The sequence below is a fragment of the Rhinolophus hipposideros genome, assembly GCF_964194185.1.
Source record: "Rhinolophus hipposideros genome assembly, chromosome: 21".
NCBI lineage: Eukaryota > Metazoa > Chordata > Mammalia > Chiroptera > Rhinolophidae > Rhinolophus > Rhinolophus hipposideros.
The window spans coordinates 39,870,383-39,898,001 of NC_138067.1; the positions used below are offsets into that span (position 1 = coordinate 39,870,383).

General features: G+C 61.4%; 1 protein-coding gene across 10 annotated transcripts; it reads left to right on the forward strand.

The window, feature by feature from the left end:
- Positions 1-710: 710 nt before the first annotated feature.
- CIC (capicua transcriptional repressor) lies at positions 711-27,048 on the forward strand. 10 transcript variants are annotated; one of them, XM_081032978.1, is made up of 21 exons: positions 1,409-1,518; positions 3,949-6,744; positions 18,185-18,334; positions 18,418-18,652; positions 18,733-18,862; positions 18,956-19,138; positions 19,220-19,385; positions 20,233-20,435; positions 20,531-20,756; positions 21,160-21,263; positions 21,498-22,722; positions 22,805-22,992; positions 23,359-23,480; positions 23,579-23,745; positions 23,847-24,143; positions 24,240-24,565; positions 24,810-25,063; positions 25,162-25,316; positions 25,391-25,522; positions 25,832-25,963; positions 26,060-27,048. In XM_081032978.1, exons 2-21 carry the CDS (start codon positions 3,960-3,962, stop codon positions 26,425-26,427), a joined length of 7,548 nt encoding a protein of 2,515 aa, XP_080889104.1. In that variant the 5' UTR covers positions 1,409-1,518; positions 3,949-3,959; the 3' UTR covers positions 26,428-27,048. The 10 variants fall into 10 exon arrangements, with proteins under 10 accessions (XP_080889103.1, XP_080889104.1, XP_080889106.1 ...); XM_081032980.1 differs by having other exon boundaries at positions 25,165-25,316; XM_081032979.1 differs by having other exon boundaries at positions 24,243-24,565.
- The last annotated feature ends 571 nt before the right edge of the window (positions 27,049-27,619 follow it).

Genomic DNA, 27,619 nt, shown 5'->3' on the forward strand with positions numbered 1-27,619 from the left:
GGCAAATCAAATGCGGAGAGTATGGATTTACACCTGGGATAAACCCCATATCTGGGCAGCAGGAAACTCCTACCGACGGAGCATACTCCTCTCCTCCCCACCCCCAGTGTGAACCGCCCCTTAAAAAAATCTTGCTTCCCCCAGGTGTGAACACCCACAAAGTGCAGCTCTCCACGGAATGCAGTGCGAAGCCCCAGGAAGCGCTGCATTTCTCCATCTCGTGTTCCCCGCCCATGCCTAGGAAGGGCTGTCAGAAAACTGCGCCGCCATAAATGTCAAAGTCTTGGAGGAAGGGAGTTGTCTGCAGGGCCCCCAAAACCCAGGCCGCGCGCGGTGACTACATTGCAGCGCGCGCCACCCCACACACGCACGTTCTCTCCCCTCCTGGTGGCAACAGGGCTTTCCGCGGGGCCGCGCCAGACTTTCTGAAGCTGTTCATTGGTCGTAGTCCCGGCCACCCGACAGCCAATCAAACGGGGGAAAGGTGACATCACTCTTTCTCCTTCCCTCCCCACCACCCCAAACTTCCCTACTCCCGGCTACCGGCAGCAACAACCACGTGGGGGAGGGGCAAGAGAGTAGAAGCCGGTGAGGTCATTGCACCGCCCCGGCCGCTGCTGATTGGCCGCGGGGCTCGCGGGTGGAGGTTGGCTGCTCCTAGCACCTCCCTCTCGTGCCGCTACCACCGCTGCTGAGAGGAGCCACCCGCGACCACAGAGCTGGGAATCCGGGTGAGTCGGGGCCCTGGGTCTAAGATGCTCCTGGTGTCCAGTGAGACTCACGAGAAACTGCCCTTCCCGACTTTTTCTCTTCGCCGGGGTTCTTTGGTGCTCCAGACACTCTGTCACATGGGAGTTGTAGTCTGCCTTGTACTGTCGACTATGGGCGGGAGACGTAAGAAGACTACCATTCCCAGCAGGAATTGCGACTAGCCGGTCAACAAATGCTCAGGCAACGCCTTCTAAGCCTGCTCATTGGAGAGCCCGTCGCTTAGCCCCTCCTTTTTGCATTTCATTGGCTACTGTCCCTCACAGAGGCTGGGTTCCGGCCTAGAGAGCAAGGCGACTGGGTACTGTATTTGTCATTCGGCACTAAGACGGCCTGCAATTGGTCAGTGCTGATGTCCATCGCTTGTTGTGGGGCAGGGCCCTAGGCAGATCAGACGGTCGTAGGCTCAGGTTGGTGTCGGTCCCAGAGGGAGGCAGGTCTTGGACTTTGGCCCCGCCCCCTAGCGCTGCCGGGTGGGCGCGATTGGTCGTAGCGAACGTCGCTCGCCGTCAAGAGGCGGAGCTGACCAGGGTGCGAATATCTATTGGTTTAGGACGGCGCCGGTCAGCGGGGTTGTGGCCGCTGATTGGCTGGCTGCTCCAGCTGTTGCAGGTCCATTCACCATTTTGTGTGTTGGAGTAAAAAAAAAAGGGAGAATCGAGAGGGAGAGCCGGAGGGGGGGCGGGGAGGGACCGGACCGGACCGAGCCGGGGCCACGGCCCCCCGCCCCGAAACCCTGCCGAGCCCGAGGTGAGGGACGGGGCCAGGGCTGACACAGCTGGGGGAATTTGGGGTGCTAGGGGCCGAGAGGGGACAGGTGGCAGGGACGGGGAGGGGGTACAGGGGAAAAAAGGTGGGTGGGATGGTGGGAAGCGGGGACAGAGTGGAGGAAGTGGTGGGGAGGAGGTGAGACAGGAGAGGGGTGAGGGGGAGAGGGTGGTGGGCAGAGAATGGGTAACAGGAATGGAGAGGTGACAGGACTAGACGAGGGTGATAGGGAGAGGGAGGGGAAAGAGTTGGAGGGGGTGACAAGGAGAGGTGATGTGGAAAGGAGGTGACAGGTCCAGAGATGGCTGACAGCAGAGTGACTGGGACGAAGAGGTGACAGATAGATGAGGATGACAAGGAGGGGGTGACTGAGGAGGGGGCCCAGGGCCTGTGAGGAGAAAGGCAGAGGCAGCGGTGGTGACAGAATGGGACAGAGAGTAGCAGGGAGGCCGGTGCCAGGAGGGCTGATGGGAGCAGAGGGCCCGAGACCCTGAAGAAGCACGGCCTGGGCTTCAGGAATTGCTGCTGGGATTCTGAGGGGGGTGAGGGCCCACGGGGCCTTGGGTGGGAGTTATCCAGTGAGCAGTGGACAGGAAGAGAGTAGGCCCCGGGGGAAAGAAAGAGGCTTGGCTTCTGGGGTGGAGAAGCCGGGCTGGGCAGCAGGGTCCGGGGCGCCAGGCAGTGCTGGTGTAGGCCCTGGGGGGGGATGCAGAGGTCTGTGTTTGGGCAGCGCTGGGGCGGGACTTCAGTCCCCAGGATGGTGCCCCAGCGGGTCAGTGGGGAGAAGGTGGTGGCGGCTGCCCAAACTCCTGGGCACTTGGGTGCCTGCCCCAGTGTGCGACGCCCTGGGCCCTCCAGGCTCTGCCTCTGTGGACCCTAGGATTGGCCCTGGGAAGGGGCAGCCTGGAACTGCAGGGTCCACGGGAACAGCAGGCCTCAAGTAGGAGAGCATGAGGTCAGGGGTCCCGTGGGAGCCTGAAGCTTGGATCATGGGTGCCTCTGAGTGTTTGGTTTGTGGTCCTGGATCCCCTCCCCCCCCAGGCTCCCTTTTAGCCTCTCAGGTTCTCTTAGTCACTTCAGAGTAAAGTTTTTTCCCTTTTCTTTTCTCAGGGCAGCTTGAAAGGGGGCGGGCAGTAATGACTGTTCAGGAAGTGGGTGAGGTTGGCTTGCTGGGCTTGTCCTGCTTTCTTTGACCTTTTCCCACTTGCCCCCACCTGGAGTCGGGGGGCATATTTGGGGGTAAGAGGGACCCTCAGCCGCCCTGCCAGTGCTAGCCCAGCCAGGCCAGCCAGGGCGGGGATGCATGCAGGCCAGAAGAGGGGGGCTGGGCTTGTGGGTGTCACGCTGGGTGCTATGGGGGGAGGGGCAGGCTCCTATCCAGTGGGACAGTGAAACCCTGCGGTGTAGCTCTGTGTCCCACTGTGTGATGACGTGTGTGCTTGTGTGTGTGTATGTGTGTGTGTGTGTGCATGCGCGTGCGTGCGCTCATGCACTGCCCTGTGGTAGCGCTGGGTATGAGCCCTTGCCCCAGACGTGCCCCTGCCTGCTCCCTGCCAGGATCTGGGAAGATGGCTCTACCTGGCAGGCCCTGGGTGCAGAGCAGAGTGGGCAGCCGTCCCTCGGGACTCTCAGCTGCCCACTGCTTCCCACAATGCCTGGCCATGCCAGGCTGCTCAGAGGGGTGGGGTGGGGGAGGTGGAGAGAGGCTCACATCACAGCCCAGTCATCTCCCCTTCTGTGACTGTGCTTGTGCATATGTGTGTGTGTGAGTGCGTGTGCATGTGCTCTCTGGACGGTGACAGTGCAAGGAAGCGTGCTCTCTGGATCATGTGACATGTGCACACTGAGATGGTTAGGAGCACAGACTCTGCAGCCAGATTGCCTGGGTGCAGACCCTAGCTCTGTGTTTCCTAGCTAGATGAATTTGGACTAGACAAATTTGGACGAGTTGCTTGAGCTTTCTGTGCCTCGGTTTCCTCAAGTGTAAAATGGGACTGCTAGTAGCCCTTGCTCTCTTAGGGCTGTTGTGAGGATGAAATGGGTTAATAAAGGCAAGTGTAGCCCAGGGGTGGCACAAAGTGAGTGCTACGTAGGCATGAACCATTACTGCTTCTTGCATCTCGTTGGGGCAGTCAGAGTGTGTGTACGCCTGCGGTGTCCTCTGCAGAGGGAGCAGGTGTATGTGAATGTTCCCGAGAAGCCAGAGTGAATAGCTCAGGGGACATGGGTGCCACTCTGTGTCTGGGTGCTAGCCAGGGGCACACTATGAGTTAAGGACAGCCAGGAACGAAGCCTCGGGGATCATGGAATTGAGGCGGGGGGCCTCAGCGAGTGGGGAGTCTTGGGGCATGCTGGGTTTGAGGGATTCCTGAGTTGTGCCCAGTGACCCCCGTGTGCCCTCCCACCCTGCAGGTGGACAAAAGATGAAGCCAATGAAGAAGGCGTGTGCTGGCCTCCCAGGTCCTGGCAGCGGAGGCAAGTCCCCGCCAGCTACCAGGGCCAAGGCCCTGAGGCGGCGAGGGGTTGGGGAGGACAACAAGCCAGAGGGCGAGGACGATGACGTACAGCAGCCCGGCCCAGAGGAGGCTGAGGAGGCTGAGGAGGAGGAGGCCGGGAGGGGCCCCGGGGAGGAGGGGGTCTCCCCGGAGCTGCGCCCCGATGACCCGGCTCCAGGCCCAGCTGAAGACCCCAAGGCAGAGGGGGAGGCAGGCCGCTGGGAGCCCCCACTCAGCCGAAAGACAGCCACGTTCAAGTCACGAGCGCCCAAGAAGAAGTACGTGGAGGAGCATGGGGCCGGCAGTGGCAGTGGTGGGGCAGCTGGGGCCCCTGAAGAGCGCGCGCGGACCCCCGAGGAAGCTGGCGCCCTGGGGGTTCCTCCCCGGCCACCCACCTCCACCCGCTCCTCCTCCACTGACACAGCCAGTGAGCACTCAGCTGACCTGGAGGATGAGCCAGCCGAACCGTGTGGGCAGGGCCCCTGGCCCCCAGGTGGCACCAGTGGTGGCTATGACCTGCGGCAGCTGCGGTCCCAGAGGGTGCTGGCGCGGCGTGGGGATGGCCTCTTCCTGCCGGCTGTGGTGCGCCAGGTGCGCCGAAGCCAGGACTTGGGCGTGCAGTTCCCTGGAGACCGGGCCCTGACTTTCTACGAGGGGGCACCCGGTGGTGGCGTGGATGTGGTTTTGGATGCCACGCCGCCACCGGGTGCACTGGCGGTGGGCACGGCCGTCTGTACCTGTGTGGAGCCTGGTGTGGCCGCCTACCGTGAGGGTGTGGTGGTGGAGGTGGCCACCAAGCCGGCCGCCTACAAGGTGCGCCTCAGCCCTGGCCTCGGCTCCCAGCCCGGCCCACCAGCCACCCTCCCACAGCCTCCGCAGCTGCCACACCGTGAGCCCGAGGAGGCCGTGTGGGTGGCCCGCTCCAGCCTGCGCCTGCTGCGGCCCCCATGGGAACCTGAGGCCCTGCTGAGGAAGCCCCCGTCGGGCCCCGAGGAGGAGCAGGCCAAGCCAGCGGCCACCCTGCCATCCTGCCCAGCTGCCCTGGACTCCAAGCAGCCTGAGGATGCCGAGGTCTCCAAGATCAGCTTTGGTGGCAACCTGGGGGCTTGCGACGAAGGCGAGGAGAAGCACCCGCCAGCCCTGGGCACCCCGGCCCTGCTCCCACTGCCCCCGCCTCAGCTCCTGTCACCACCACCCAAGTCCCCAGCCTTCGCAGGTCCAGGCCGCCCTGGTGAGCAGCCCTCGCCCTGCCAGGAGGGGAGCCAGGGCGGCAGCCGGAGCAGCAGTGTGGCCTCTCTGGAGAAGGGGGCCGCACCAGCCGCCCGTGCCCGCACACCCCTCACAGCCGCCCAGCAGAAGTACAAGAAGGGGGACGTGGTCTGCACACCCAACGGGATCCGCAAGAAATTCAACGGCAAGCAGTGGCGGAGGCTGTGCTCCCGCGACGGCTGCATGAAAGAGTCGCAGAGGCGGGGCTACTGCTCACGCCACCTGTCCATGCGAACCAAGGAGATGGAGGGCCTGGCAGATAGTGGCCCGGGTGGGGCCGGGCGGCCGGCAGGCGTGGCAGCCCGTGAGGGCAGCACCGAGTTCGACTGGGGTGATGAGACCTCGAGGGACAGCGAGGCCAGCAGTGTGGCAGCTCGCGGAGACTCACGCCCACGCCTGGTGGCGCCCGCTGACTTGTCACGCTTTGAGTTTGACGAGTGTGAGGCGGCCGTGATGCTGGTGTCCCTGGGCAGCTCCCGCTCAGGCACGCCCTCCTTCTCCCCAGTCTCCACGCAGTCTCCCTTCTCACCAGCGCCATCACCCTCACCCTCACCGCTCTTCGGCTTCCGTCCCGCCAATTTCAGCCCCATTAATGCCTCACCGGTCATCCAACGCACTGCTGTTCGCAGTCGCCACCTGAGCGCCAGCACCCCTAAGGCAGGCGTGCTGACGCCACCAGACCTGGGTCCCCACCCGCCGCCGCCTGGCCCCCGAGAGCGCCATTCTTCTGGCATCCTACCCACCTTCCAGACCAACCTGACCTTCACCGTGCCCATCAGCCCTGGGCGGCGCAAGACAGAGCTGCTGCCTCACCCAGGGGCACTGGGAGCCCCTGGTGCAGGGGGCGGAGCAGCTGCCCCAGACTTCCCCAAGAACGACAGCCTAGACTCGGGTGTGGACTCGGTGTCCCACACACCTACACCCTCCACACCGGCTGGCTTCCGAGCAGTGTCACCCGCTGTGCCCTTCTCTCGCTCCCGCCAGCCCTCACCGTTGCTGCTGTTGCCCCCACCTGCTGGCCTGACCTCGGATCCCGGGCCCTCCGTGCGCAGGGTGCCTGCTGTGCAGCGGGACTCACCTGTCATTGTCCGCAATCCCGATGTGCCACTGCCTTCTAAATTTCCTGGGGAGGTGGGCACTGCCGGGGAGGTGCGGGCCTCAGGACCTGGACGGGGCTGCCGAGAGACCCCGGTGCCCCCCGGGGTGTCCAGTGGGAAGCCAGGCCTGCCCCCACCTCTGCCGGCTCCCGTGCCCATCACCGTGCCTCCGGCCGCGCCGAGTGCTGTGGCCCAGCCGATGCCCACCTTTGGCCTGGCTTCCTCGCCCTTCCAGCCAGTGGCCTTCCACCCCTCACCCGCTGCCCTGTTGCCCGTCCTGGTGCCCAGCAGCTACACCAGCCATCCTGCCCCCAAGAAGGAAGTCATCATGGGCCGGCCTGGGACAGGTAAGAGGGGTGGGTGGATGAGCTGCGCGAGGGCTCATTTTGAACAGGGCCTCTTGATAACTGGCTCTCAAGACAGGGGAGCTCAAGGGGAATCTGGCCTCCTCTCTGCACAGATGTTCAAGTGGGAATTCACATGTCAGGCAAGGGAGTGTTTTGGGAGGCTCCGAGCCGTGTTTCCAGAGGCCTCCTGTTGGGAATGCACTCTCGATGGGTTCGTCAGTCGTGGAACCACTCCTGAGTCGTGCTGTTGGGGTTACACAGGATAATCATGATGACAGCTCCCATATCTGGAGGCTGGCAGGGGCGTCCCTACGATAAGCACTGCATGTGGGTTATCTTGCCGAACCCTAACACCCACCCCATGATGCAGCACTCACAACGTATGGTCCCTGCTCTAAACGCTTTTCAACTATTAGCTCCTTTAGGCTCCACAACAGCCCTAACAGGTGGGTGCTATGATTATGCTCCTTTAGAGGAAAACGAGGTCAGGTTAGTAACTTGCCCAGGGTCACGTGGCTAATCAATCCTAGAGCCAGTCTTCAAACCCAGGGAGGCTAGGCCATAGTGCTGTTTTTAGATGGGGAGACTGAGGCTTTCAGAGGTCCCGGAAGGTGTCAGGACCAGGACTGGAGTCCTCATCTTCACCATGGACCCGGTAAACATCACAGGTGGCAGTCAGTGCCTTGGAAGAGAGCTGGGGGTGTGCTGGGCGCTGTGCCCTGGTTTCAGTCCAGGTGTGACTAGTCTGGCTGCCCTCAGGACAGGGCGTGTAGGCCAAGAGTTGAAGGATGAGTTAGAACGAGCAACCATGGCATGGAAGAGCCTCTGGGCGGCCAATGAGAAGGCTGCTCCAAGGCTGTAAGGAGCACAGCTGAGGAAAGCCAGTGTAGTGTGGCTGCAGGGCTGAGGCCAGGGGCGGGGAGAGGGGCATTTCTGAGATGGTGCTGGAGAGCCAGGGTCCCAGGCAGGCTGGGCCTTGTCAGAGCAACTCTCAGGGAGGGTGACAGACCCGTCACTGGCCTCTTAGCATCTTTTTCTTATTTACTTGTTAATCGACTGTTGACTGAGGGCCCTTCTGTGCCTGGCCCTGTGCTGGTTGGTGCTGAGGACACCTCCCAAGGCTCACGGTCCTTGGCATAGACAGACATGTTCCCAAACAGTGGCTGCCCAGAGTGGTCAGGGTTGTGATGGGGGAAGATCATGAGGCTGTGGGAAGTCAGGGAGGGCTTCTTGGAGAAGGGGCCAAGGGTATGTGAGTCCTAAAGGGTATACAGAAGGGAGCCTGGCAAGGCCAACAGGAGAACCTGTAGGCAGAGGGAAGAGTCTGTGCAAAGGCCTTGAGGCGAAAGCAAGTATTTGAAGGAAGGTGAATCTGCAAAGACAAGGGCTGTAGATGGTGGGTGAGTGTTGGGATGTGCGACTGTGTTAGTGAGCGAGGGTCATATCATAGAGGACCCTTATGAGATCTGTGACCTTGATCCTGAGAACACTGGGGAGCCATGGAAAGTTTTGAGCCAATCTGACCAGTTATACTAGAGGCAGGGAGACCAGGGAGGAAAGAGCTGCTATGGCTTGGGCTGGGGCAGAGGCCAATGTAGGAAGGAGTCCAGGCCCTGCCGTCACGGAGCTCTAGTCCAGAGCCAGGGCACAGGGACACAGGGCCTCTGCTTGCCCCTCATATTCATATACTGAGGTTGTGAGCTGTTTTAGCCCCACCCCTAACAGTTTTTACATTTGTTACTGTAGTTGATATGAGCAAAATTCCAAAGAAGTGGACACAGCAGGGATTTCTGTCCTTAGGCAGATAAACTGAAACAGGACTCTGATCACCCCCCCCCAACCCCCTCACCCTCCACAAGCCTACAGCTCCAGAGATTGCCCTCATACATAGCATCATCTCACATGACCCTGACTGCTGCCCTATGGGGAGGGATGGCACTGATGCAGGTGGCCTGAGGCCTACTGGGGTAGGCCCATTTTCCAGATGAGGAAAAATGAGGCCCTGGCAGAACAAGAGTCACCCAGCCAGGGAGGGGCAGGATTGCACCTTGAAACAGGTCTCCCAATTTCCAGATCACAGGACTCTCACTACCAGAAGTTACAGTAATAATAATTTACTGAGCACCACCCATGCGTGTGCCTGGCTCACTGCTCAGTAAGTGCTGACTATTTAGTCACTGAATCCTCACCACCTTCCAGGAGGTCAGCATGCTTATTTCCAGCAGACAGAGAAGGAAACTGCAGCCCAAGAGGTTCAGTGACTTGCCTAAGCTCACCCAGCTAGGATAAGGAAGAGGCAGGATTTGAACCCAAGTTGTCTGGCTCCAGAGCCCAAGCTCTTAAGGACTCTCAATAATGATTTAAAAAAATAATAACAGTAATCAGTGTTTATGGAGCATTTGCCATATGCCCAGCCTCAGGCGTGGGACCATCTCAGCAGATCCGTCCGATGCTGTGAAGGAGGAATTCCCAGCCCTGTTGTCAAGGGGAGATCTGAGGTTCAGCGAAGGGAGGCCCCTTGCTGGAGGCTGCCTGGTCGTCAGAACTTGTCCAGTGCCTGTCCTGGCGGTTCGGAGCCGCGCCTCCCTGACAACACCCATGCTGAGGTATCCAGGTTGCCCTCAGGTTCCCAGCCAGCAGGCCCTTTTGTTCTTTTCCCAAAGGCCTCCCTAAACCCTTGGGAGGTAGGCACCTTGGGGCCTTCTTTCTCTGAGGCCTAGATAGGGCAGATGGTACCCAGTGGCAAAGTGAAGGTGTAGTCCTGGACCCTTCTGCCTGTCCATGCCAGGACCTGACTCTTGCTCAGGGTAGCAGGTGTGAGGGGGTGGCCCAGGGCAGGCTGCCTGCTCCTGCCCCCCCACCAGGCATTTGCTTCCGCTGGGGGACGTGCCGGGGCAGGCGGATGGCATTCTCCACATTCTGTGCATGGCCAGGCCAGCCAGCTGCCATTGCCACCTCCCTCTGACTCTTCCCGCCTGCTCCCCGGGAGAGGAAGCCGCCCCAGGGCCTGCAGCCCCAGCCCAGGAGGCCAGATGTCTCAGTCTCATTCCTGGCACGGCTTCCATTCCAGCTCTCAGTGTCTGCCTGGCTTCCCCGTATTGACAGGCAATATGTATTGACAGGCAATACATTCTCTTAAGCCTGTCTGCCCATCTACCTCTCTTTGAGCCACTGTATGTCTACCTGTCTCTTCCATGGAAGTCAGCATGCTTATTTCCAGCATGCTTAAAACCCGTCTCTGTCTAGGTTTTCATTTCTGGGGCTCTCCGACTCTCTGGACTTCTGACTCTCTGTGAGTCTGGCTTTCTGGACCTTCCTCAGTTGGTTTTTCCCCAGACAGAGTCCTCGTCTGAGCTTTCATCCCACCCTCCTTCTGGTTTGGCCCCGTCTTGGGATTCTGTGTCCCTGGGCCAGCTTTGGCCTTTCCCCTGGCCCCCCTCCTCCCACTCTTTAGAGACTTCCTGCCCACCCTGTGCACATCAGGTGCTCTGTTCCTTAAGCACCAGGTCCTCTACTCCCTTCTTGGGGGGTGTTGGGAGGTTGTCCAGGCCTGGGAGCCCTCTTGCTCCTTGACAAATGAACTACCTACTGCTGTCCCTGAACACTGCTGAGAGGTGTCAGGAGTCATCTGCAGACCAATCTACATCCAAGCACCTGTTCCCAAGATAGGCAGGAAGGCGGGGGCTGTGCAGGCCAAGCTAGGAGATCCGGGTGTGGGAGAGCAGTAGGAAAGCAGCTCCTGTGCCCACCCACCTGCTAGAGGGCATGACCCAGATCACCCGACATCCACCCCCACCACCTTTCAGGAGACAAATTTGGTGCCAGCTCCATTTAACTGAGCCCGACATACGATCCATACCAATGTGTAGGACCTCAGAGACCAGGCAGTGCCCACCAACTATTCTTGGGCAGGTGGGGAAACTGAGGCCCAAAGAGGGGCTGAGAGTCTCCTGATTTCCCAAATCCAGATTCTGCCCACCAGAATTTCCATTTTGTCTCAGTGAACTCCATCTCTATCACCAGAAGTCCCTTCTCATCCCTTCACCAGACCCAGGATGAAGTCCTGGGGTAAGTGGGTGGGGAAGGTAGATGTGGCTGCAGGCACAAGGAAGGACGACAGAGGGAGGTACAGAGTCTGGGGAAGCCAGAGGACTGAGACAACGCTGTGGCTCAGTGTGGGGTGATGAAGGAGGTTAAGGAAGGCTTCTCAGTGAAGGGGACATTTAAATTGAAGCAGGCGGAATGAGTGGTTTCAGGGTAGTGAAAGAAAGGGAACAGCGATCCCAGCCGCGGCGGCCACGGGAGCAAAGGCCAGAAGGTTGAAAGCGCATAACCTCTGAGTGGCTACTTGAGGCTGAAGCTGACACTAGAGCCTAGGTTTGGCAGAAGGGTGCCAAGAAGGACAGGTCCAGCCAAGCCAGGGTTGAATGCCAGCCCATGAAGAACCAGGAAAGGGTTTAGAGCAGGGGAGGGAAAAGGTTGGATCTGGGTGTCCAAGATCCCCGGGGACTGCCCTGGAAAGGAAGAAGGCCTAGGTTGGGAAGGAGACGATGACTTGGGGGGGGGGCGTTTGTGAGGTAGCAGGAGTGAATCTTGGAGACTTCGTGGAGGAGCCCACGGTACGGGCGTTGCGAGGGGTCAGGCTGCCTCCTGGCGGTGGCGGGCGGCGGGGCGGCTGGTGCGCGCATGCGCAGCGGCGGGGGTAGGGGGCGCGGCGGTACGGAGCCCGGCGCCCCGGCATTAATGGCTCCATTAGTGGCCGGGAGGGAGGCGCATTAGCGGCTGCGACGGCGTCTGGCTCCCATTACCACCGGCGGCAGCGGCTGCACCGCAGGCGGCTGGACCCTAGCCCGCCGCGCCGCCTCCTCCGCCCGCACCCCGTCCCCTGTTCCCGTTTCCCACCGGGGCCTGGGCCAGGGAACCCTCGTCTCCATTTCGGCGGTAAAGCTGGTTGTGAAGCCAGGCAGACCTGAGTTCAAATTCCGGCCGTGCTACCTCCCGACTGACTGCAAGATCCTACACCCGTCTGAGTAGCGGGGAAACGGCGGACCGAGGGCTTTGTAAATCTGGACGGGCACCCCTTGAGGGCCGCGCCCAGCCCCCGCCGACGCCGTGGGGCGCAGGTTCCCGCGCCCCAGGGGTGGGCCCCCAGCGTCGGGCCTCGGTCCTTCTTATTGGCTATCGTCACGCCCGCCGGTGCCGATTGGCAGAGACCCGCTCCCCCGTCCGTGCACCATTAACCCTTGCGTGGCTGTGCCCTGGAGCTGGGTGGGGTTCCCCCCCCCCCCGCAGACAGTTCGGGTGCCAGCTGGCCCGCTCCCCGCCGCGGCCCGCGTGGGTGTCAGGCCGGCCGGGTGCCCGCCCGCCCTCCCAGCACAAAGCGGCTTTGTGGGGCCCGTCGGGGGCTGGCTGAGGGCCAGGTGGCGAGTGGAAAATCTCGTGAATGCGGGGAGGGGAGGAGAACGCAGGGCGGCGCCCCCTCCTCCGCCCGGGCTGTGGCGCCTCCCTCAGCCCGCGCCCACCGGCCTTCCCAGCCCTGGCGCCTGTATACTGCTCCCCCCACCCCCACCCCGCCTTTTCCCACCCCCAAACCCACATCCCGAGCACCGTCCTATCCTGCCCATCTCCCAATCCCTGGAGACCCTCCCCCACACCTCTCGCTTGCCTCTCTTTCCCTCTTGGTCCTCTTGCCTACCCCAGCCCCACTCACACTGACTCACCCTGGCGCTATTTTTAGGCCCCCATCCCTCCCGAGCCGCACCAGCCCAATCCTGGGCTCGTTCCCCAGGCAACCCTGGCCCTCGCCGATGCCGCCCGGAGTGGGTGGGTGGGTGGGTGTCTATGTAGGGAGCGGGTGAGAGGATCTGGGGACATCGGGGTGGTGAGCCTAGGTGGGGTCCCGGACAGGTTGGTGAGCCATGGGAGGCGGGGGCTGGGTGCCCTCCGGGCTCAATAAACGGGCCATGAGTTCAGAGCATGTCTGACTGTCCCTCAGTCTGTCAGCATCCCTGGCTGTTTGCCCCAGGCCTCTGGGCAGGCCTCGGCCTGTGCCGCCCTGGGTGGCAGTTGGTGTCTCCGTCTGGGCTCCCTGTCCCCAGGCTGTGGTGGGGTGGTTCTGTGGGGACTGTTTAGGGCCAAACCTTTTGTGGAGTTGGTTATGGAGTGGTACAGGGGGTGGCTGCACTATAGTTCTGCTCAGTACCTGCCTTGAGTGAAGGATGGTGTTGCACCCACTCTCAGATGGGGCTGGGACCCTGGTTTGGGGAACCTTAGCATTTTTCAACTAGGGAGGCCCCAGTTAGGGCTGGGGATGGCTGGAGAGAGGGAGCTGTGTACATATAGGACCTGCTCCCTCCTCTCCACTCCTAATCACCCCCACCAAGGGTTCCTCCACTCCAAACAATGGAAGCTAAGTATAGGGCTGGCCCAGTGCCCAGGGCAGAGGGGCCCTTCCTGCCCGGATTCCGGCCCCTCCCTGCCAGGCTGGGCCCCCACTTGGCTGTACCCTCCCCTGTAAGGGGCCTCTTCCCAACCCTCCTATGTGGGCACTGTGTCTTCTACCAGATGTGCAACCCTCCCAGATGTGTGGGGCCTGCTTTCTTTGCTATGCCAAGCCTAGCTTTTTCTCACCCAACAGAAGTGGGAGAACATGGGGCACCGTTCCTCTGAGCTCTGTCCCTGGGCTGCACTGCAGTGGGGAAGGGGTTAACTTGCCAATAGGTGACTCACCGGTGGGAAGAGGAGGGGGCAGCGGTGGGGAGATAGCAGCCACATTGATTTCAGCCTTGATTTCTGCCTCACATTGCAGTCCCTGGGGCAGTGAGGTAATGGAGGGTCTGAGTCTGGGGCTACATACGGAGGAGGGGGCAGTCATTTAATAGTCCCTCTGGTGGCCCCTCCAGGCTCATAGCCAAGTGTCTGGCCCTGCAGTCTCTGGAGGTCAGAAGGCTGCAGACCTCCCCTTCCCCTCTGGGCTCAGGTTACCGGGTTTTTGCCCTTTTTCCATGCCTTCCCCTCTGTTAGTGGGTGGGGCAGGCTGCGATAAGGGTTTGTCTGCTCCTGTGTCTGACCCCACCTGTGTGGGAGCCCAGGCTTGGTCCAGCTGAGCCTCTACAACCTTTACCTGCCCATGTGTGACCCCAGGCCTCTGCCTCTACTGGGTGTGGCCCCAGGGTCCCCCTTGGGTGACCAAGGCCTCTGCATTTCTGCCTCCTGGGCCTCAGACCCTTGCCTGAGTTTCTGTGTGTGCTCTCTGACCTTTCTGTAGTTAACCAGTCTCTCTGTATCATTGTCTAACCTTATTCCTGGACCTCTGTTTGGGAGTCTGCCTGTGTCCACCCAGAGTTTAAATTTTCAGTAGTGGGAAGAGCACTTGAGTTGGAGCACTGGGCTATTATGTCTGGCTGCGTGATCTTGCACAATTCATTCAATGTCTCTGAGCCTCATTTTCTCATCTGAACAATGGGCATAATAGTGTTTCTCCCTAGTGGCTGTGAGGATTCAATGAACCAGGTAATACATATGAGCTCCCAGCACAGCAGTCTCAATGGTAGTTTCCTTCTGCCTCCCCCTTTCCTGCAAATAGTGGCTCCCAGCCTAGGGTGGCAGAGCCAGCCCATAGTGGTGTTCTATGGCCCCGTGCCTTACGCTGTGAGGTAGAGGGTCCTGGGTGGCTGCTGGCTGTTGGGCAGAGTAGCTGAATAACGATGAATGGCCATGGCCTTCTGCACACCTGAAGGGCCAGGGTACTGAGGTAGTTAGTGCTCAGCAGGGTAAGTTTGTATAGTTTGTGGGGACACTGATGATGTCTATGAGAGTTGACCTGTATTGGGGATGGGAGTGCCAGGAAGGCCGTGTAAGAGTATGTGAAGATCAAAGAGTATGTGCGGTTGTGTGGGAGGGATATTGGGTGTGTGTGATGGACCGTGAAGAGGTGTGCAGGATCATTGATATGTTGTATGTTTTTGTATGATTCATGTGGGCCAGTGAATGTGTGATGAGGATATGCGTTGGTGACACATGTATGACAAGGCATGTATGAAATGGTTCACAGGAAGATGGGTGAGAATGAGTGTGTTTGATGGTGGGTGTGGAGTGATGGACTGTGAGTGTGGGAGGCAGGACATATATGTGAGCAGGTGTTCAAGGTTTGTGACTTCGTGTGTGATAGTGAATATAAGACCAAAGGTACGTGTGACCGTGGGGTGTGTATGAAATAATGGGTGTGGCGGGAAAGTCTTGTCTATGAGGGGGGTGTGTGTGTGTGCGCGCGCGGACGCGCTGGTGTGAGTTGGTTTGAGGGCTCACGGGTGGCTCCCAACCCTGCGTGCAGTTCGTCTGCCCTGCGGGGCCTTCCTGGCCCACGCGGGCTGAGCCGCGTGTGAGCGTGTTCCTCGCGCGTACTGGACACACGGCACTACACACAACCCCGGGGCCTCCGCACCGCGGCGCCTTGAACCGCCGCCCCCCTGGCTCGGCGCCTTTACTGCAGTGCGCTCGCCCTCCTCCCTCCTCCCGCGGTCCCGCCCGGGCCGGCTAGGGGCCAACCGGAGCCTGCCCCGCCCTGCCCTTATTTGCATATGACTGACGTTCCCCCGGGGCGGCCAATGGGGGTGGGCGCGGCGGGGACTGACCCGCGCGCGGCGGCGGCAGCCAATGGGCTCGCGCGCGGGGGGCCGGGCTTGCGCGGAAGGCCGCGGGGGAAGCGGGGAAAGGGCGGGGGGGAGGCGCGGCGGGGGGAGGGGAGCGCGTAGTAGTGGCGGGGCGGGGAGGCGGCGGTGGTTCGGCGCGGGTCTCGCTCGGAGCGCACGGACGCACGCACGCTGGTCCGTTTGTCCGCCCGGGGCCGGCGTTCGACCCGGCGCTGAGCCGCGGGCCCGGGGCCCAGGAAAGCGGGGCGGCGGCGCCGGCAGCTGGGGCGCGCGGGGCCAGAGCCGTTACCCACCGGAGCTGCGAGGGAGGGAGGGAGCAAGCGAGCCAAAGAGCGGGGAAGGGAGGGGGCCGCCCCCGCGCACGCGCGCCGCGCCCCGCCCCACCTGCCCCGCCCGCCGGGCTCGGCGCGGGAGGAGGGAGAGGGAGGGGGCGGCGCCGATGGCCCCCGTGCCGCGCGCCCCGTGACGGCCCCCGCGGGCGCCGGGGGGCGGGGCGGGGCCGGCGCTCTCTGACCTCCCCCGCCCCCCGGGCGGCGGGAGGCAGGCGGCGCTGTGCGCAGGCGCGCCCGGCAAAGACCCCCCGTGTGGGGCAGCCGGAGGGGGGCGGCGGGGGGGGGCATGCGGCGACGGCCTCCAGCTCCCCCCGGGCCCGAGCGGCGGCGGCGGCCGAGGAGCCGGCGGCGGGCGGAGCGGCGGCGGCCGGTGAGGAGGCGCGAGCCCCGGCCGGTCCCCCCCGCGCCGGACCATGTACTCAGCCCACAGGCCCTTGGTGCCCGCGTCCGGCGCGGCCTCCCGTGGCCTCGGCATGTTCGGTCAGTAGTGCCTGGGCTCTGGGACTGCAGGGGTCAAGCTGTCGGGGTGTTAAATGCCGAGTAACCGTGATGGGGGTACAGTGGAAGAATGGTAGAGGCAGAGTGAAGAGGTGATGGGAAAGTTAGATCTCTGCTTTAGTGGTTAGTGACCGCAGGTCAAGTGGTTAGTGACGGCAGGTGGGAGTGTAGCGGAGTGATGGGTGTGGGGAGTAGCTGGGGTAGACCTGGTATTTAGGTGATGGGGTGAAAGAGGTCCATTGTCATTGGACGTGAACCGTGCAGAGTAACTGGCTTGGGGTATGGATTAGAATCCGTGCAGCCCGAGACCTATTGGCCCTAGGTGTGGACTAGGCAGAGGGAAGGGGCTGCTATTGAGTAGTGAGTGGGGTGGGACGGCTTGGGAATTGAGTGAGAGCACTGTTTCTTCTGAGTGAACTGAAAACAGTTGTTGGGCTGGGGTGTTTGTGGTGAGCTCTGGGAGAGAGAGACCCAAGATCCTGGAGGGTACTGCACTGGGGAGGAATTCAGGAGGGACAGGACCAAAGGACTGTTCCCCCATTGTCTGCTGGGCCTCTTCCCTTCCCAGCAGATGAGGAGGAAGCCCTGATGAGAAAGATCTTTGTGAAGAGAGGGACAGATCCAGGTTCCTGGGGACTGTTATGGGATTTGTGTCCCCAGGACCCCAGGTGTAGGAGAGGGTCATCATAGTGTCTTGAGTCCCCTCCAGTGCTGGCCTCCTCATTCTTCTCTGGTTGCTTTAATGTCTGCTTTTTCTTTTGTCAGCCCTTTGCAGATTCAGGTCTTGAGGCCAGTGCCTCACAGAGGGCTTCCCTCCTCCAGGCTTCTGAAGGCATGGGGTGTGGGGAACCCCAGGTCAGAGGAGTCTGGATCAGGGGGAGGCCTGGAATGATGGAGACCAGGGCTAGGGCGTTTCCCTCCTCCTTCTCTTTTCATCATCTTCCCCTAGCAGGGGCCTCCTCTACTGGTTCCACTTCCCCCAGGGAGCTGGCAGTGAGCGGGAAGCCCACTCCTAGCCGTGGCCCGCCCCAGGAGTCCAGCCAGCCACCCAGCTCCTGGGGCTAAAGGTGGGACCTCTGGGACCAGCACCTCGTGAGGGAAGTGCCTTCTTGTGCATATCCTCGAGGAAACACCTGGCACTTTTGCCTTCCCTGGGTAGAGACTTATAACAGTTCTCTCCTCTTTCCCATTGTCTGTGCCTTTTCTTTGGAGTTTACCACACCCTCCTCTCTGGGCTTGGGGGCTGGACCATACCCTAAAGATATGCTCAGGGCTTGAGGGGGAGGGAGGCGAGGAGGCCTCTTCATGGGCAGTCATTCTCTTTGGGGTTAAGGGGAGAGATGCTGGAGCCACCTGTGCCCGCCCCAGAGAGGGCAGGTCTGGGTTCCTGGGGCTTGTGGTAGGCAGAGGGAGGCAGGAAGAAAGACCGAAGCCCCCAGCCTGTGGGTACTGGAGGGAGGAGGGGAGGGGAGACCAGGCCATCTGCCTCAGGAAAGAGAAAGGGAGTGTGAACCGAGGTGAGGGGTTATGTCAGATGGCAGCATGAGTTCTGGGAACATGGCATGGCTGGGGGAGAGTCCCCAGGTTTGCTGAAGTCTTAGGGCCTTGGGACTGTGGGATGGCAGTTCAATGTGGCCTGATTTGTGACAGGAGCCATTCGTTCCTCTGGCCTGGTCTCTGGTGGCACTGGCTGGTGGAGGTGGGGGAGGGAGTGGGGCGAGAGCACTCTTTCCCTTCCCGGCTTCTGTTTTTTTTTTTTGTAAACCTAGAAAGCTTTCAGGAAGGAGTTTTTCCCAAGTGATGTCGCATGTACAAGCCCAAGAGGCTGAGGGTTAGGGGAAAGGGGTAAAGGGGTGTAAAGGAGGAGTGGGGCCACCTGGTCCAGGGTAGAAAAAAGCTTGGGTTGGGGGTCAAGGCCAAGCTTTCCTGCTGCTCAGCTCAGCTGGCTCCTTCCCACAGTGTGGACAAACGTGGAACCTCGCTCTGTGGCCGTGTTCCCCTGGCACTCCTTAGTCCCCTTCCTGGCCCCCAGCCAGCCTGACCCCTCTGTGCAGCCAAGTGAGGCCCAGCAACCTGCCAGCCACCCAGTGGCCTCCAACCAGAGCAAAGGTGAGGGGTCGGGGGCTGTGGGAAGCCATGGGGACGGGGCTGAGGTGGCCCGAGAGCCCTCTGATCTGCCTCTCTGCCCCCAGAACCTGCTGAGTCAGCGGCTGTTGCTCACGAGCAGCTACCAGGCGGGACTGGGAATGCTGACCCTGGGCGGCCCCCTGGAGCCACATGCCCTGAGAGCCCAGGGCCTGGACCCCCCCACGCTTTGGGGGTGGTGGAACCTGGAAAAGGCCCCCCTCCCACCACTGAGGAGGAGGCCCCTGGTCCTCCAGGAGAGCCCCGGCTAGACAGTGAGACAGAGAGTGACCATGACGATGCGTGAGTGCTCTGAGGCTTGGGACTGAGGGATGGGATCGCCAGAAACATGGCCCTCACTGTCCCTGCCACTCTCTCCACAGCTTCCTCTCTATCATGTCTCCTGAGATCCAGTTGCCTCTGCCGCCTGGGAAACGCCGGACCCAGTCCCTCAGTGCCCTGCCCAAGGAACGAGACTCATCTTCAGAGAAGGATGGACGCAGCCCCAACAAGGTGCCTCATCCCCACCTGTCCCCAGCTCACCCTGTGACCACAAGCCTGTCTCCCCCATCCTAAGTGTCCCACTTGGGCCTGTGTCTGCTGTAGCGGGAGAAGGACCATATCCGGCGGCCTATGAATGCTTTCATGATCTTCAGCAAGCGGCACCGGGCCCTGGTCCACCAGCGTCACCCCAACCAGGACAACCGGACCGTCAGTAAGATCCTGGGCGAGTGGTGGTATGCCCTGGGGCCCAAGGAGAAGCAGAAGTACCACGACCTGGCCTTCCAGGTAACCCCTCCTCCTCTTGGCTCCTCCCCAGTTTTTTCTGACAAGTGGGTGCGTAAAGGGTCTCCCTGCCCTCTCTGCTAGGTGAAAGAGGCCCACTTTAAGGCTCACCCAGACTGGAAGTGGTGCAACAAGGACCGGAAGAAGTCCAGCTCAGAGGCCAAGCCCACAAGCCTGGGGCTGGCAGGAGGCCACAAGGAGACCCGGGAGCGGAGCATGTCGGAGACGGGCACCGCTGCTGCCCCCGGAGGTTAGCTCTTTGGCTCTCCTGTCTTGCCTTCTCCCTCCCTGAGAGCTGCCGGCAACCCCCTTCCTTGCTCACCGCCTACCCCAGAAGATTCTTTCTGCCCTGTCGTTTTCTTTTGAGGACCCTTAGCCACAAAGGAACTGGCATTTGTCTCGTGTGAAGGATCCAGGGAGGTCCAGAGAGAGAAAATTCTCAATCTCATTACCAACTGCCCCTTACTAAGCATTTACTATATAGCAGGCATCAAGGAGACTATAATCTCTAGAATTTAAAACCACACTGCATTTTCAGACCCCAATTTCCAGAGAATAAACAGATTCAGAGAGACAAAATCACTTGTTTGAAGTCACAGAAAACTAGTAACTGGCAGAGCCAACAGTTAAAGCCCAGCTTGGTTGGCTCCAAAGACCACAGTTGGCAGTCCCTCATTGGTGTTTCTATTGACTGAGGGTGGCAGGTGTGCCCAGCACTGTGCTGAGGCGCTTTTCTGGAGCGATCCTGTGGGTTGGTCCACAACTCAGGGTGGGGATGCGATGTGGGAACTGAGCCTCAGACAGGCTAGTGGTTATTAGCTAGTTAATGCCACACAAACCTGTCTTCAGGCATTCTTACTGTCAGAAGGGCTGCCTCCTGGGGAGCAGTGGGCTTGCTCCTTACAGTCCCAGTTACAGGAAGGAACCATTGGGAAGGAGATGCTGGGCTGTTCGGTGGCATCTCTTTTCTGCTGGGGGGCCCAGGAATTCCAACTTGCTTCTGCCCAGTACCTAGACATACCTGTGGGCAGTTTGGCCAGTCCAGGTGCAGATGACGGGCTTCGTGACTGCAGCGTTTTTCCTCTTTCACTCTACAGTGTCTTCGGAGCTCCTGTCTGTGGCTGCCCAGACCCTCTTGAGCTCAGACCCCAAGGCTCCGGGGAGCAGCGCCTGTGGGGCAGACCGTCTACACACAGTCGGGGGCCCTGGCTCAGCCCGCCCTCGAGCCTTTTCCCACAGTGGGGTCCACAGCTTGGATGGCGGAGACGTAGACAGCCAGGCACTACAAGAACTGACTCAGGTCTGGGGTGCAGGACATGGGGGTGGGGGAGACGGGCAGGGAGGGCTTCCCAAGGTGACAGCCCTGGCTAACTTCTCCCTGCATCTGTCCTGCAGATGGTGTCTGGCCCTGCATCGTACTCGGGTTCGAAGCCTTCCACCCAGTATGGGGCTCCAGCCCCCTTTGCAGCCCCTGGGGAGGGAGGTGCCCTGACGGCCAGTGGGCGGCCTCCGTTGCTGCCCACCCGAGCCTCCCGTTCCCAGCGCGCGGCCAGTGAGGACATGACCAGTGATGAGGAACGCATGGTCATCTGTGAGGAGGAAGGGGATGATGATGTCATTGGTGAGCAGCTGCAGGGCCCGGACTCCTGCCCGGGTTTGGAGGGTGGGCAGAGATTGGATCCAGGTCCTCAGGCCCGTGTTTCCATTCGCGTTGGTGTATGATCGCGGGCATGTTCAGTTCAGGCCTTACCGTGTAAGCCCAGCCCTGCCTTTGGGAAGGAAGCCCCTGGCCAGACAGGAAACCAGGAGGACCCAGGCATGGCCAGGCCATGGGGCACACGCAGTGTTAGGTGCTATTGCCCACGTGCTCAGGCAGGTGGGCACATCCCGGGCTGAGGAATAGCCTTCTTGGGCAACACTTACTGCCGGCTTGGGGCAGAGCTGAGGCCAAAGCCTGGCATCCAGACTGTTCTCCAGACCTGCACTTGACCCCTTTGCCAATGCTTGTTACTCTGCTCCCTTAGCTGATGATGGCTTTGGCACCACTGACATTGATCTCAAGTGCAAGGAGCGGGTGACCGACAGTGAGAGCGGAGACAGCTCTGGGGAGGACCCAGAGGGCAGCAAGGTGAGGGCTTGGGACTTGGCGCTGCGGTCCCACTCAGCTCCAGGAGGGGGGAACATCTGTTCTCTGTGTGTTGACAGAGAGAGAGAAAGGCCTGGAGAGAGCAAACTCCTTGCCCCATGGGGTATCGGGTCACAGCCTGGATGGCTTGCGGCCGGCCTGGCTGCTGGCGGGACGGGGCGAGCAGATGTGGGTATCCGGGCTCACTGACTTGGTCGTGTCTCCTCTTCCACCCAGAGCTTTGGCCGGAAGGTTTTCTCGCCAGTGATCCGTTCTTCCTTCACCCACTGCCGTCCGTCACTGGACCCTGAGCCCCCAGGGCCCCCAGATCCATCTGCAGCCTTCGGCAAAGGCTACGGGCCCGCCCCACCTTCCTCCTCCTCCTCGCCTGCCTCTTCCTCGGCCTCCACCTCCTTCTCAGTGGGCTCAGGGAACTGCAAGGCCCAGGAGTCAGGTCAAGGCAGCACAGCAGGCCCACTACGGCCCCCACCCCCTGGGTCAGGGGGTCCAGTGACACCTTCCAAGGCCACCCGCTTCCTTCCAACAGATCCTGCCACCTTCCGGCGCAAAAGACCTGAAAGTGTGGGAGGCCTGGAGCCACCAGGCCCCTCAGTTATTGCAGCGCCTCCTGGTGGGGGAGGTAGCGTCCTGCAGACACTGGTCCTGTCTCCAAACAAGGACGAACGAGAGGGCAGCGGAGGCCGCATGCCCTCAGCTCCAGCCCCATCGCTGGCCTATGGGGCCCCAGCAGCCCCCCTGTCCCGTCCGGCCGCCACCATGGTCACCAACGTGGTGCGGCCTGTCAGCAGCACTCCTGTGCCCATCGCCTCCAAGCCCTTCCCCACCTCTGGCCGGGCAGAAGCGTCTCCAAATGACACAGCAGGTGCCAGGACTGAAACGGGCACTGGGTCCCGGGCACCTGGGGGCTCCCCGCTGGGCGTCAGCTTAGTATATTCGGACAAGAAGTCGGCAGCAGCCACTTCGCCAGCCCCACATTTGGTGGCTGGGCCCCTACTGGGCACTGTGGGGAAGGCTCCTGCCACTGTCACCAACCTGCTGGTGGGCACCCCGGGCTATGGCGCCCCGGCGCCCTCCGCTGTCCAGTTCATTGCCCAGGGTGCCCCTGGTAGTGGGGCCACTGCGGGCTCAGGAGCAGGTGCTGGAAGTGGCCCCAATGGGCCAGTGCCCCTGGGTATTCTACAGCCAGGTGCCCTGGGCAAGGCTGGGGGAATCACCCAGGTGCAGTATATCCTGCCCACGCTGCCCCAGCAGCTTCAAGTGGCGCCTGCCTCAGCACCAGCCCCTGGGACCAAGGCAGCGGCTCCTGGCCCTGCACCTACCACCAGCATCCGTTTCACCTTGCCGCCTGGCACCTCCACCAACGGCAAAGTCCTGGCTGCCACTGCACCCACTCCTGGCATCCCTATCTTGCAGTCCGTACCTTCTGCCCCACCCCCCAAAGGTGAGGCCTGGGCTGGGCAGCACAAGGAGCGGGACACAGGCCTGTTCAGCTCCCTTGTAACCTCCTCTCTCACCTCTTGCAGCCCAGTCGGTTTCTCCTGTGCAGGCCCCGCCCCCAGGTGGCTCAGCCCAGCTGCTGCCTGGGAAGGTACTAGTGCCCCTGGCCACGCCTAGCATGTCAGTTCGGGGGGGCGGGGCCAGCCAGCCACTGCCCCTGGTGAGCCCACCCTTCTCAGTACCTGTGCAGAACGGGGCCCAGCCACCCAGTAAGGTAAGGAAGGCCACCCTTGCTGTGGCCCCACCTGTCCCTCATTCCTCTCCTGGCTATTGGTGTCCATGGTTTCTGTCTCCCTTTCCTTTGGTTTCTCTTCCTTTTTCCTCCTTTTTGCCTGTCTGTGGGACTCTCTTGCTGTCTTCCCTTCAGCATCTCTGTGCATGCAGCTCGAGTCTGGCTTCAGTGCCTGCAACCTTATTCCTTCTGTGTGTCCACCACCTTTTGCTGACTTTTTTCACTTTGTTCCAATCCCAAGTTTTCTGCTGCTTGTCTTAACTGAGACCCACCCTCCAAGTTCTTGGTCCTCCCCGCCCCTCTCTGGGTCTTCCGCTCACTATAGCTTGTGGGTGCCCTTGCCCATAGATCATCCAGCTGACTCCGGTGCCTGTGAGCACGCCCAGCGGCCTGGTGCCACCCCTCAGCCCAGCCACGCTCCCCGGGCCCACCTCACAGCCTCAGAAGGTCCTGCTGCCCTCTTCTACCAGGTAATAGCAGCTGAGCCCTCACCTGGAGGCCAGCCCAGGAACGGGGGTGGGTAGAGCTGGCGTGCCTCACTCTTCCCCCTTTCCTCTCCCTGTGGCAGAATCACCTATGTGCAGTCAGCAGGTGGGCACACGCTGCCTTTGGGTACCAGCTCTGCATCCAGCCAGGCTGGAACAGTCACATCATATGGGCCCACAAGCTCGGTAGCCCTAGGCTTCACCTCGCTGGGGCCCAGCGGCCCTGCTTTCGTGCAGCCCCTGCTTTCAGGTGAGGGGCAGCCTGGCAGGCAGTGCTGGGGACCCAGGGTGGGGCTGAGGCAGCCCAGGTCCTAACTTGGGCCCTTGCCTCTCCTGTTTCCTTTTCTGTAGGCCAGGCTCCGCTGCTGGCTCCCGGCCAGGTGGGTGTGTCACCTGTGCCCAGCCCCCAGCTGCCTCCTACCTGCGCAGCCCCAGGAGCTCCTGTCATCACAGCGTTTTACCCTGGCAGTCCCGCACCCACATCCTCAGCACCTCTGGCCCAGCCATCCCAGGCCCCTCCAGGCCTGGTCTACACTGTGGCCACCAGCACCACCCCTCCTGCTGCTACGATCCTGCCCAAGGGCCCACCGGCCTCTGCCACTGCCACTGCCACCCCGGCCCCTACCAGCCCTTACCCTAGTGCCACAGGTGGGTGTTGGGCCAACTCAGGGTGGGGTGAGTTGGGGGACCCAGAGGATGGGCTCCAGTCAGGCCTGGCTCAGCAAATATTCTTCTCCCCACCAGCAGGCTCCATGACCTACAGCTTAGTGGCCCCCAAGGCCCAGCGGCCGACCCCCAAGGCCCCCCAGAAAGTGAAGGCAGCCATTGCCAACATTCCTGTGGGCTCCTTTGAGGCAGGTGCCCCTGGGCGACCTGGCTCTGCACCCCGGCAGTCCTCGGAGCCTGGCACAGCCCGTGAGACTGCTGTCCCTGAGTCCGAGCTTGAGGGGCAGCCTACAACGCCAGCCCCTCCACCTCCCCCAGAGACGTGGGCTCCCACTGCCCGGAGCAGCCCCCCGCCACCCTTGCCTGCTGAGGAGCGGACCAGCACCAAGGCCCCTGAGACCATGGTGAGTGCCTGGCAGGCCTGGGGGCTCCTGCTGCTGCTGCTGGGCTCTATTCTTTGGCCCACTGCCTGTTTTTCTGTCCTGCCCTTCCCCATACGCCTGTCCGAACTGTGCCCCGTCCCTCCTGTTTGTGTGACTGGGCCACCTCCAAGGCTGTCTGGGGCAGTCCTCATCCATCTCTGTTTCTGGGTTTGGTCCCAGCAAGTCTGAACTCAGTTCCTCCATCTCCTTGCCATCCCCACCCCAGGCCAGCAAATTTCCCAGCTCATCTTCAGATTGGCGCGTCCCTGGGCTGGGCCTGGAGAGCCGTGGGGAGCCTCCCACTCCTCCCAGCCCAGCCCCAGCTCCAGCCCCAGCCCCTGGTAGCAGCAGCAGCAGCAGTGAGGGCAGTGGTGGCAGGGCAGCCGGGGACACTCCTGAGCGCAAGGAGGCGGCTGGTACTGGCAAGAAAGTGAAGGTGCGGCCCCCGCCCCTGAAGAAGACCTTTGACTCTGTGGACAAGTGAGCATGGGCTGGGAGCTGTGGCACAGCGTGTGGGATTGGTGGCAGAGGGGGCGGCTACAGGCTGGGCAGGGGAGGTGACCCTGCCCGCTCTCCAGCAGGGTCCTGTCTGAGGTAGACTTTGAAGAGCGCTTTGCAGAGCTGCCTGAATTTCGGCCGGAGGAGGTTCTGCCCTCGCCCACCCTACAGTCTCTGGCCACCTCGCCCCGGGCCATCCTGGGTTCCTACCGCAAGAAAAGGAAGAACTCCACTGGTAGGCAAACTTGGGACCCCTGAGGTAGGTTGGGGGCAGACTGGAGCCACCTCTGAGCCTGCTTGTTTCGCCAGACCTGGACTCGGCCCCTGAGGATCCCACCTCGCCCAAGCGCAAGATGAGGAGACGCTCCAGCTGCAGCTCAGAGCCCAACACCCCCAAGAGTGCCAAGTGCGAGGGGGACATCTTTACCTTTGACCGCACAGGTGCCAGTGCCTTTGCGGGTGGGGCTGTGGGGGACCCAGGACCTGCAAGAGGGGTGGGTTCTTGGGAACAGGGTGAGAGATGAGAGAGGTGGGGTGGGTGTTGCTGAGAGAAAGGACAGCGGGTCAAGGATGGATTCTAAAGTCCAACAGGCCCCTACACTGCCACGTGACCTTTGGTGGGTCCCCTTTTGGAACCCCGCTGTGAAATAGAATTCAGTGAGGGCTGGGTGGACTCTCAGACACTGCTGTGGGGGTGGGGTGGCCAGGCTTCTGCAGTGGCCTTGACCGTGTTCCCTGCACTGCTCCCAGGTACAGAAGCCGAGGATGTCCTCGGGGAGCTGGAATATGAGAAGGTGCCATACTCGTCACTGCGGCGCACCCTAGACCAGCGCCGGGCCCTGGTCATGCAGCTCTTCCAGGACCATGGCTTCTTTCCATCAGGTAAGCATGTCTTAGAGTCTTGGGGGGCACTTGGACCGTACCTGCCTGCCCATCTCACCCTGCCTTCCCCACCTCCCACCGTCCTTCTGTCCCCAGCCCAGGCCACGGCAGCCTTCCAGGCCCGCTACGCAGACATCTTCCCCTCCAAGGTCTGTCTGCAGTTGAAGATCCGTGAGGTGCGCCAGAAGATTATGCAGGCGGCCACTCCCACGGAGCAGCCCCCTGGAGCCGAGGCGCCCCTCCCTGGACCGCCCCCCACTGGCACCACTGCTGCCCCTGTCCTCACTCCCAGCCCTGCTGGGGGCCCTGACCCCACCTCACCTGGCTCGGACTCTGGCACAGCCACAGCTGCCCCACCATTGCCTCCACCCCCAGAGCCAGGGCCCGGACAGCCTGGCTGGGAGGGGGCCCCCCAGCCCTCCCCACCGCCCCCTGGTCCCTCCACAGCTGCCACAGGCAGGTGAGGGGCCCTGAGATCCCAGGACCCACAGTACCCCCCTCAGGACATGGATAGTATATAGGTGGCAGGAATTGGGGGGGCAGGATGGTTACCCCCTCCCCAATAAAGCCATTTCGTCCTTTCTACTTTGGGACGGAATGAGCCTGCTCCTCTTGTCTATCCCCGTCCCCCCACAGCCCCCTCCCTGTGATGGGGGACAGCTGAGAGGAAGCAGGGGCACAGTTTCCCTCCACCGAGCCCCTGTACATAACCTGGAGTGTGTTACCTTCAGACCTTTTCACTTGTACTTTATGCAAAATGGCTCGCGTGAGGGCTGCAAGCGGAGGGTAATGAGGGCCTTGGGCCACAGGGAGGCGTCTGTGGAGTAGGGGGGAGTTCATGCACCCCTTTTTCCCCCAGAGGGGCTGGACTCAGGTTAGTTTGGGGGTGGGGGCTCCTGCACTTTGCCACAGGCATGGGGAGGTTTCTCTCCCTACCCCCCTGCCCTCCCAACTTGGGTTGTACTTTCTAAGAAGGTGATTCCCCTACCTTTGTCCCCATCCCCAGAACAAAACATGTTGATCATGTGCAATATTTCTTACTGTGCCGAGAAGCCGCAATGACGAGATTAAAGCTGTTGAACACACCTGTGTGGCTGCCCACTCTAAAGGGAGAAGGGATGTTGGTTGTACCAGTCCTGCCCCCAGATGGCCATGGAGCTATACATTTTCCCCCCAGTGAGGAGGAGATAGCAATGCCAGGACCACCCCCTCCCAACAGAGTGACCCCGTAGGCCCAGGTCCCGGACTTAACTGTGGACAGGGTAGCCCCTCTCCGGGCTTGGTGCTCAGGGAGTCCTGACACCTACTCTGCCTGTTTCCCAGCCATCCAACACACCTGGGCTTGGGAAGGCCTACACCTGATGTTGCAACAGTTCAGAACCCTGGAAGTTCCAGCTGGACCTGAGAGGTCTCAGCCTAGAGGTGGCACTAGGCCGGGAGACCAGACCCCCAAGTACTGCGGTGTCCTCAGTGACCCTTGCTGCCCCCATGTGGCCTGAGCTAGCACCACAGTCAGGCCGGGAGCTGCTGAGTTACACCCCTCTGAGCCTGTGGACAGTGCCCCTACGGGAGACAGATGTGTACCCTTTGTGGAGGTTGCTGTGGGTGGGAGGGTCAGGAAGACTCCACAGGAAGTGGTACCTAAACTAGGATCAG